The 11,635-nt window shown below is 39.6% G+C and overlaps 1 protein-coding gene across 1 annotated transcript; it reads right to left on the reverse strand.

Annotated features, from left to right (window-relative positions):
• Positions 1 to 3,169: 3,169 nt before the first annotated feature.
• Positions 3,170 to 3,766, reverse strand: LOC128190625 (uncharacterized). Its single transcript, XM_052862743.1, has one exon. The coding sequence runs from the start codon at positions 3,764 to 3,766 to the stop codon at positions 3,170 to 3,172; it is 597 nt and encodes a 198-aa protein (XP_052718703.1).
• Positions 3,767 to 11,635: the final 7,869 nt, after the last annotated feature.

Here is an 11,635-nt window from a genome sequence, read left to right on the forward strand (position 1 = left end):
ACAATACACCGTAAACACGCTTATCACAAGTCAGACCTTGACCTGCAAATGAAAAAAAAAGAAAAAGAATCACTATACATCCCTATACATCTAATACACTGCTTTTTGGGTTTTTTTCTTTTATGAATTACACTGATTTTCTCTGGCAGGCTGGACAGAAATACTCTGTCCACTTATCTGCTAGCTCTGCATTCACACCCACACAATCACCATGATACCACTCATCACACCTGTCACACTGTATCATGAACGATCCATTATCCCCTTTTCGACAGAAACAGAATATTTCCAAATCACCAGTATCCAGATTTGCCGGGACACCATCAATCACCTCCTTCTGTTTCTTTTTTACCCAATTGGGTGTCTCGAGGTCACAACATCTTTTCATTCGGTCGTGATTAATGACAGTTGTCATTTTCTCTAGCTGCACTTTGTAAACATATGATGTTATTTTCGCTAGGACTACTCCCGGCCCTTTCCACGGAGATTCTAACTTTTTACTTTTGCCTTTCCGATTTGCCATATTCAAAATATAGACTAAATCTCCTGGCTTATATTCCACCTGGTGTATGCGAACGTCGTAGTCCCTTTTCATATAAGAATGAGAGGTTTTCAACTTTTGTCTTGCAATCTCGTGAGCACGAATGATAGCTTCCTTTAGTTTGCAGACATATTCTGCCTCATCTGTAGTGGTATCGGAGGCTGGAGGCTGAAAAACCAAGTCAGCTGGCATGTTAACCTCTCGTCCATACATCATCATATTGGGTGTTAGGCCCGTCATCCTGTTCACTGACGATCTGATTGCCCCTGCCAGTTGAGGAAGGTACTCATCCCAATCTGTCTGAGAGTTGCTAACAAAACAGCGGACAGCATCCATAATAGTGCGATTGAATCTCTCCACTTGCCCGTTCGCACAGGGCCTGTATGGTGTGGTTCTAGTCTTATGGACGTGAAAAGCTTCACAAATGGATTTAAACAAAGAGCTTTCAAAATTCCTCCCTTGATCACTATGAATAGTTAGAGGACATCCAATTCTAGTAAACACTTGATCCACCATAGCCCTTGCTGTTTCTTCGGCTGTCTGAGACGGCAGTGGTATGATTTCAACCCACTTTGTAAATTGGTCTACCATCACCAGAATATTCGTGTTCCCTTTAGGTGTTTCAGGGAGGGGTCCCATAAAATCAATATGCACCCGTTCCAACGGGACGCCTGCATGATACTGAGATAATGGACATTTTGCTTTCCTCGTTGGTTTCTTGTTCTTGTTGCATATTGCACATGCTTGAACATATGCTTTGATTGTTTCATTCATTTTGTACCAATAGAATTTCTCTTTTATTCTTGCCCTTGTCCTATTAACCCCCTGGTGGCCTGTCATTGGTAAGTCATGGTTCAGTGAGAGAACTTCCTGTATGTATGGTTTTGGCACAACTAACCTGGTCAGGTTGTTCTTTGACCTATTACGAAGAACTCCATCACTATCCAAGAAAAATTGCTCTCTATTGATGTGGTATTTCTTGGCAGCTTGATCTGCTAGAAACAGGTCCGTCTCTGCTGGTTCTTCCTGGTTCTTCAGCCAATGTAATACCAGATGCAGATCTTTGTCCTTAGCTTGTTCAGCAGACAACTGCTCAGTTGTATACTGGATACCATAACTTGTCGCAACTGTGTTTACGCTTACTGCCTCCTCGGTTTTGATTGTCTCTGTGTTTGTGGCATTTGGTACATGAATAACAATTTCCTGTACAACAGTAGTGTTTTGACCCGCCTCTTCTGTTATTCCCCTTTTCTTTTTTTCGGCTAGTGGGATAACGTTATCAATTTTTATAAAATCTTGCCACTTCTCATGAACTTTCACACAATATTTACATCCCCCGCATGGAAGAGATGAAGGTGGGTTAAAAATGGACATCTCCTTGCAAGGTTCATTGTCGTCCGGCCTAGATAAAACATCTGCGTTCACATGTTTTTTCCAAGAACGATGTTGAATTTGCATATGATATTAGCTGAGGACCTCCAACCATCTCGCAAGTTGCCCTTGTGGCTCCTTAAAGTTCATCAGCCACTGTAGACTGCTATGATCTGTGCGCACCAGGAATTCACGACCCAGGAGATAATGTCTAAAATGCTGTGTGAAGCGCACTACTGCCAACAATTCTTTCCTAGTGGTACAATACCTCCTCTGTGCTGCAGATAAGGTGAAACTACCATATGCAACAACCCTCTCTTGTCCATCTTGTACCTGTAAGAGCTCCGCGCCAATGGCATTGTTCGAGGCATCGGTGTCCAAAATAAACTTGTCAGTTGAATTTGGCAATGTCAACACTGGAGTTGTTTGAAGCGCACCCTTTAAGGTATCGTATGCTTTTTGTTGTTCCTGGCCCCAGTCAAAAGGTTTCTTTCCTGTGATTAATGTCAGGGGTTTCGCAATGGCTGAATACCCTTTGATAAAGTTTCGATGGTAGTTCACGAATCCCAAGAACTGTTCCACCTCCTTGGTACATGTTGGTACTTTCCAAGTCCTAATAGCCTCCACATATTCTTCACCTATGGCCATACCACACTTGTTCACAGTTCGTCCAAGAAAACTAACTTCCTGTTTGCATAGATCACATTTGCGGGGTTTAAGTTTGATTCCGTACTGACGGAAACGTTCAAACACTGCTCTTAAGTTACACAAGTGATCACAAAAGTTTTTCCCCATAACAAGTATATCATCCAGAAAACAAAGGACAATTTGCCAATTAAGTCCACGCAAGACTAAATTCATGGCACGTGCATACGTAGATGGCGCATTGCATAACCCGAAACTCATCCGCGTGAATTGGTATAAACCATATTTTGTAATGAATGCAGTTTTCGGTTGGTCCTCCTCTTTCACTCTTACTTGCCAGTAGGCACTGTTTGCATCTAGTTTGGAGAACCATTCATTCCCCACCAATGTATCCAAGCACTCCTCAATTAGGGGTAAGGGATATACATCCTTTCTTGTCACTGTGTTCAACTTACGGTAGTCTATGGCATATCGCACTTTACCATCCGATTTTCTGATTAGGACGGGAGCCGATGCCCATTCCGAGACACTCGGTTCAATCACACCCGCTGCCAACATCCGTGACAATTGCTGTTTTTCCTCTTCTACAAACTGTAACGGCGTTCTTCTCATTCACTGTTTGATTGGCTGCGCTGCCCCTGTATCAATACTATGCTCAACTTTCTTAAATGTACCAATGTCAAACTCATCTGTGGAGAATATGTCCCGGAATTCTAGCAGCAAAGTTCTGAGCTCTTGTTTTTCCTTACTCGATAGCTTAGTTGTGATGTTGTTAATCAGTTGGGTGAGCTCCTCAGGAACAGGACTTTCCCCACCACTTGCTTCTGTTACACATGTAGCTCTTACAAACTGTTCTGTATCTTGTACATCTTCTGCTCTCCCTACTACTGTATTACTTTTAATAGTGAAGTACCTATCTGATGCATTCACTAAACACACCACTGGCTTGTTTTGATTCTTGTACAGACACCTTGGTATCAAAATTGGCAAGTCCTCATTACATGGTTCTATCACATTATGTTTCATTTCTCTTTCTAGCTGAGCAGGAACGTGCACCACTGAGTGGGGTGGAACCACTGTGCGCTTGGAAACCACCACGTTAGAAACTACAGGAATAATTCCCTTAGGTCCCGAGGTTAAATCCAGTCGTTCACCTCCAACACTGAGAGTATGACTTTTCAGATCCAACACTACTCCATAAGTCACCATAAAGTTTAGCCCTAACAACATATCATCCTTGATTGGGGCTAGTTATACCTCCGTGGCATACGACCTAGACCCAATCTTCAAATACACTGGACCAACCACCACAGTCTTCATAACCATACCCCGACCTGCTGCATGCATCATGGTTTCTTTCAGCACCCGTGGTCTTGGCTCCAGTGTGGCATAAACATTGTCTGATATAATGGTAACTTCTGCTGCCGTGTCCACAGCCGCTTCCACCAACGTCTCATCTAACTTTAACTTCACTCTCAGAATTGAGGAATTGCAAATCTGCATTGCGGTAAATACTCTCTCGGAACCATTTTTACCCGGCACACTATGCGAATCAGCCTCCTCTCTAACAGTCGTTTCAGTCGGAATGACCGTGGTAAACGGTGATTCCACTACTGCCTCGGTCTGCTGATTACCATGCACCTTGTCCTGGTTAACTTCCTGTTGGCTACCACTCGTCTCACTGGAGGTCTGTTCCTGTTCAGGTTTTCCCCTCTTTACTTCCTCAGATAGACCCACTGTAGGAATAACTTCTTTATTTCTCAGGTCAGTATCCTTGCCACCTTTAATACCATCCGCGCCTGTACACCTGTACTGCGGGGCTCCGCCAACAACAGTTGTTTGTTCAGTTGCCATGTGGTCACAGGGAACTAATGTGTTTTGGCGATTTTCCGCAATTCGGGTCGACATTACGCCTACGTGGCCGACCCCTTTTCGTTTAAATCTTGTGTAAACCGAAGTGATGTGCTCGACTGGACTTTCTTTGGCTGTCTGCAAGCCCTCGCCAAGTGTCCGAACTCTCCACAATTGTAGCAATTATATCCACTTTTGAGATCTCTCCGTGGTGATCCCATTTTTGCCAATCCTTGGTTTTCACCTATTGATTTCTTCACCTCTGTCCCTTTTCCTTGGATTTCTGCTAATTCTCGTTGCCATCTTTTTTCCATACTATTCATTTCTTCCTGCACCGCCTTCAGTTTACTGTCCACATTATCCTGCATTTTACTGATGTTAGCCTGAATGGCTTGTGTATTCTGGTCCATGCTTTCTGTAATTTTGTTCATACACTTCATCAGCTGCTCATTAGGACCTACTTGTACGGTGTTCACTGTTGGTTCCTCATTATCTGAAAAATTTGTTGATTCTGGCGTTCCCCGTACATTGCGGGTATGCACACCATTGCCAAACACAGCTTTGTCACTATACTGCTGCCACTTTATTCTTTCTAGAGCCTCATCCACGGTTCTTGGTCGAAAGGACGCAGCCATACTCCCTGCATGTTTGTCTACACATCCTTGACATAACTTATTAATGACCTCACTTGTAACATACTCTTCTGGCAAATCGCCAAATGCCTTATCTGCCAAACTAAGAAGCCTCTCTGCCCACTCATCGAGATCCTCTCCTGGGGCTTGTCTCGCACTCTGAAATTGTATTCTAACAGTCTCAGTTAATTTCCTTAGATTAAATCTTTTCTCCATGCACTGTATGAGCTCATCATAGCTGATTTCTTTGTTTCTTCTTACTCGTCCCAAACAAAAGCGTGCTGCACTGCCCGTCATTGACCAACATAAGTGTGCACGTTTCTTAGGCTCCAGCAAACCATGCATTTCAGCATACATCTCAAATTTGCCAAGAAATGATACCCAATCATCCCCTTTGTCGGAACCGTCAAACTTCAAAGATTTCAGGGTGACTGCACTGGTTACTCTATGTTGTGTGGGCTGACTTGGAAGGTATTGTTCCTGCCTCTGATGCTCCTGTTCTGGCACCGCTGTGTGCAGTGGATGACTTGGCCTGCCAAGTAGATCACCCTCGGTATACTTTCTTGCTGGTTCAGATCTCTGTAAAAGTTGTGTTTTTTTACTTACAACTGTTGGTTTCCTGGCTACAGGGGTGTACAATCCTGGCTCTGGTTTACAAGTGTATGGGTCAACATTGGGCACGGACTCCCGTACAGACGGGAAAATGCCTGCTTCCTGTTTAGTTGTTTGGGGTGGGAAGCTGAACTTTACACTTTCCTGTGCCGGTCTTGGTTTTCGTACAGTTGTTACACTTTTCGCTGAAGGTAATTGAAGGATGGATGCTTTCCGAGGTGTGCCCTGCCAATCTTGTCGAGGCTTCTTAAGGTCTGCCTTAATAGACATAGCACTCACACTTTTAAAGTCTGCTTGTGTGCTAGGTGCCGTTTCCCTTAGCCTTGACTCACTGCTCACCTCATCTCCTGCGGGTGGGGGAATAAAACTGCATGCCAGTCTCCGAGGACCGGTGGATTGCCCCTCAAATACACTTGGAGTCATCAGATGGCTGGTATTCTCAACAACAGTGTCCTCTGCCGCACTATACTCATCCAATGTACATCTGTCCTCCAAGTCCTCATCTAACTTGTCCCAGAACATATAATCATCTAGTGTGCAGAAGTCTACATACCCTAGGATTTTATGCATTCTGATGTGTGGTATCGTTGCAAGAATCTCTGGGGTGACATCACCTTCTTTTCTCAATTCCCAGATGCGATTTGCTGTCGTCTACCCCACAGTTTGGATTGATAACACCTCTCAAAACTGCAGAAATTGATGTACACTTTTTCCTTGTCCATATGATCCATAACTGTTTCACTGGCTGCCATCTTATAATTGATTTGATAAATCTCTCACAATATTCTTGAACAGCAAGAACTCAGACACATTACTTTACACAATGTATTATATACTATATAGAGATGTTATTGCGTGAATACCCGTACTGACCGCTTAAACGGTGGGGTATACTATGTCACGTTTTCCCGCCATACTTCAGTTTATATTATTCAGATTCATTCACACAAAACCTAATATTTCAAAATTTTAAGCTACAAACACATAGAATTCTACACTTACAACTCCCAAATTTTAATCGATAATCTTAAAAAACTTATTAAATTCCTACGCAACCTACTCAATTTACCATGCGGTGTTCACATTCCACGAGCACGTGATCGTCAGACGCGCGAAGCAAACTTCCAAAAACTTTGACTTTCTCAAACAAAAAGTAAACAATTTACACCTTACCGATAATCACCTAAACCGTAGCTCGCAGCGCCATTTGTGGTAGTATTTATTAATACTATAAAATCAATACATGGATAATCAGGTTTCCGGCTTAAGTGGATCAGTTCTCTCGTCTGCTCTGTACGTCTCGATCTCTCCGGCTCCGTACTCAACTGGTTCCCTCTCTATCCCGAATTACCTCTATATGCTGCTTTGTTAGGTCGTACGTCGGTCTAGTCGGTCGAATAGCTTAATACACTACATTACGAACATTTCTGAACAATGAATAATATCACAAGCTATCGCATGTATTTTCTTTTCGTTTGCATTTCAGCCGGTTCAGATTTTAACTCACTATTTGTGTTTAATCCATTAAATTCAGCTCAGCTGAAGGCGCATCCATTTTGAATATTGTTGCTGTTGTTGTTTTGTATCCATACGCGCCGCTTCATTTACATTATTTACATTTTTTATCAATGACACTTCCACATTTTCTGATTTGAAAATGTTTTATTAAATGATAAGAAATAAAATCATAATTTTTCTATTGATCGACGTATCAAAGAAAAAATTGAACGGAAAACTTCATCAATGCGACATTCGAATGACTTGATAACACGTTAAAAATATTTCGTTTTTTATATTCAAGTATTGTAAGTCATTAAAAAGGAAAAAAAATGTGGTTATTTTCTATCTCAAATTCTGATCACACCCTTAGTTTAAAATAATTTGTACCAATAATTAGCATAGTATTTCGGAATTTTTTTCTGAAAGTAATTTCACATTGTATTGAAAAGAACAAGAAATAAAAATGATTTAAATTTTTGACTCAATATTCGTTTATATTACCGGCGCTTCGTACATGTGTAACGGCGTACAGTGTATATATTATTATAATCTGTTCGAATTAAGTACCATGCGTAAAGATTCTCATAATAATTACTAGTAATTGCATGACTGTGTACATTGTAGTCAAATCCCTGTGTGTTAATTACTTCTAAGACTCTTTGTTTTCCATTAACAGTGGTTTAAATAATTTTCAGATAATTAATAAAAATTTTGTCATATGAATTGTATGCTTCATCAAATACTGATTCCGATTACCTTGAAGTCATTAATTTTCCATTCGCTATTGACAAAAAAAGAGACGCTTGACCATCCAATGAAAACAAATACACAGAGGTTGATTGACAGGTTCAGCCGGGTGCAGGAGACACCCGATGTCCGAGGTTATGTGTGCTGCTTGTACAAAGTCGAATGGTCTCAGTAAGAGTTATCGATGTAAATAAATAAAAAAACATATATGCTTATCAAAACATGATCGTTTAAGTTACAGCGAATTACATTGAAGCGTTTAATAGGGGTTTATTCCAGAAAAGTTTCTACCTAATGTTTTCACTGACCTTTGTCCAATCAGATCGTAGCTGGGCGGAGTTAAGACATTGCCGCTCGTGACTTGAATGAGAGAAAGAAGAGAGAGAGAGAGAGAAAGAGAGAGAGAGTTGAGTTAATTATAAGTGGTGCCGATAAAGGAATAATCATTAGTTATTAACTTGCAAACAAATTAATTAAGGTCTGTATATAAAAATTACATGTATATCCTATATTGTATAACTTTAAAGCTTTTTAAAGAACGATTGTGAAAATTTCTTTGGCCGCGCGCCGTCGACAACATGTACATGGATAAGAATGACGTAGCTTATATTCAACTAAATTTCCTAGCATGGAGTCCGAGAATACGGACATTAAATATTTCAAAATGCGAACGAAAAATCACTTATGAACATGATGAATTTAGATGTAGTGTAAAGGAAAGGCAACGAAGGCGAATGCTTAGTGGAAAAGTAAAACGTCTAAGGTAAAGAATGTTTCACACTGAGTAACCATGAAGAAAGTTTTTATGCAAAGTAAATTTACAACCTATGTTTAATTCCAGGAAGACTCGGCAAACTTTGATTTAATTATTAACGGTAACACTTGTCATAGGCGTCGGAACCGGGGGTTTTTGCAAAGTTATACCTAACCATTAGAAACATAGCTCGATAGAGGGTTCAGCCCCCCCCCCCCACTTTTTCTCGCAGGAAAGATTATTGTTCCTAAATTTACCTTGAAAGATTGAGAAGTTGGATTCAGAAGCATACTAACCCCCCCCCCCCCCCCCCCCCGGATTAGGAATTTCATGATTTTGAAGAAAAAAAGCTTGGGTAAGAATTTTTTTTTTTAAGGAAGGATAGGTATACCCCCCCCCCCCCTTCACGGATTAGGATTTCCATGATTTTGGGAATTACTTCTTTCTCAATATTTCTGAGGATTAGTCTAGCCCCCCCCCCCCCACACTTTCAATTTGCTTCCGACGCCAGTGCTTGTAATAAAAACAGTTTCTTAATTATTCGTACGGTACAGTCTTCGATGTTTGACATTACCTTATCCTATTACTGATCTATATATAGACATCGTTGTTCCCTGGTTAACGAATTTCAAAACACTTCAAAGTTTCATAAATTTATAAGATATACTATGTCCCGAGTTTTTTCTTCCACCACTTTTTGCTTGATATTTCAATAATAGTAAATACCTTTGTGCTCAAACTACGTTCATCCACTTATATGAAAAATGTCCAGATTATATGTGTTGAAACGCCCCCTCTACCGCTTCAGGTTTCAATACACATCCCAATATTGAAAGTCTACGGGGATTTTGCATTGCATCAGCCATTAATAAGCCCGGATGATAACGTTTAAAAATTGCGCAAGGTATCCCGAGTACTTCCGAATGGAGAAAAGATGTAAACATTTCCCATTATAAATCTTCGTAAGAAAATTGTTTTCGTTCCCGTGAAATTTTATGAGTGAAAATTGTTCAATAAAGATATCTTGGACATATTCCCTTTCATCAATTGAAAGTGAATTGAAGTGTCAGTGAGTTCCGAATGAAATCTGATGAATGTTTCACGCAGTTCTCGCACGCTTTCCCGAAACGATTTACACGCTTTGCCCGAAACGCTAAACGGTTTACACGAAACGCTTCACAATCACACGAAACGCTAAACGGTTTACACGAAACGTTTCTTGCACGTAAGTCGCACGTTTTATGGTGTAGTAGTACGTTGCAGGGTCTGTAAATTTTGTCATCATGCAACAATTCTAAACTTGCACATAGTTTTAAAAAAATTAGAAATATTTTTAAATAAAGAAATTATCTTAGAGAAAAGGTTACGTGTTTTGTAGGCGGGTTCGGTTTTTAAATCAAAGTACTGATGTACTGACGAGAGTTGATTTTATCGAATATTATTTATTTTAAAATCAACGATATGCTAGTTTGCTTGGCAAGTAGTTTATAATCTGCATTTGAATTATGCACATTTTTATAATATGAATTCTCTGACTTTTCCGACTAGAATTTCGAGAAAACCTCTAATGAATCATGTTGTGTAATATTTTAAAATAGAATTGATTTCATCAAACTATGTTTTGGTATTCCAAATATTTCAAAAATTGTATGGATCCAACCAATAATGAACTCTAGTCTCGTTCAACCAGATGCTTGGCTGTCTCCGTTAATCTCCGACAAGTAAGAGATACCAGGTCACGTGATAGCTTGATGATGCGACCTCTAAATATAGACTGACTCTCTACTTGCCGGAGATGTAAGGAGACAGCCGATGGTTGAACGAGACTATATATTGAACTCTGGCGTAGGAATACACACGACTAAAAAAACTTCAAATTGTTTGTACCATTTAAAATCTGACTATTTCCAAGGTATTTATAAAAAAGTTTCCTTAAAAAAAAATGCTTCATTATTTTCAAGAACTAAGTCTTGTCAGCGGCGATGATTTGTGCTTAGATGCAAACACAGTTTCAGTTTCGGTATGCTAGAGTAACTGCATAGGAGAGTTGATTAAAATCAACTTCCAAAAAACACAATTCCTCACATAAATCATGAGTACATACTGTTTATAACAATGCTTGCTACCCTCTGAAAATTTAACTCGCCATTAAACATCTCATTTTTTAAAGAATGTTTGAAACAATTACATAAACTGTGTTCGACAGATAGTTTTCCTAAAATATTTTCTTTCTTTCTTTTTCAAAACACGTTTTATATACAGGCTTTCAATCACAACACATTTTTATAACAAAAGCAGAACTGAAAGTTTAGTCATTATAAATTATTGACACCATATCACATACATTTTCAACTCGCAGCAACAACGGAAGACCTACTCGTGGCTTTGCCACGAGCTCTGCTCTAGTTCTGTTACTCTTTGTAACACATTGGTTATCCAATTAAAATGCGAAATTAAAATCTAAATATCGAATAAGCGGCATTAATCATAATTAGAGTCTTAATATGAAATTATGCAACATATTAGCAAAATATGAATTTTGATATATAATTTCCTTGTAAAATAGGTTCAATACAAGGAAATATAATCATAACAACCTAACGCTTCGATAGTAAATTGTTGATGCCGCCCTTCTTTGGATTAATTAAGGAAAAGTCAGCCGTGAGTTTTTAATATGTTTTATCATACTTTCTATCTGTTGATAAAACGCTGCTGTTTGCATTTGGCAGCAGGATCCATCATCACCAGCACAATAAAGTAACCATCTCATGAATGAAAAAAAAAACAACAGAAAATTAAACAGGTAAATATCTATCAATTTGGTAGTATTATTAGCTTATATAGTTTTGTGATAGTTGTTTTATGTACACAAAACTTGTTTTACCATATGTTTTGCTTAGGATTATATTGACGCTATTACATTGGAAAGGATGCATCACGAAAATGCCGTGACGGTCTTAATGCATTTAGAAGGCAGCGTAA

The sequence above is a fragment of the Crassostrea angulata genome, chromosome 6, assembly GCF_025612915.1.
Source record: "Crassostrea angulata isolate pt1a10 chromosome 6, ASM2561291v2, whole genome shotgun sequence".
Taxonomy (NCBI): domain Eukaryota; kingdom Metazoa; phylum Mollusca; class Bivalvia; order Ostreida; family Ostreidae; genus Magallana; species Magallana angulata.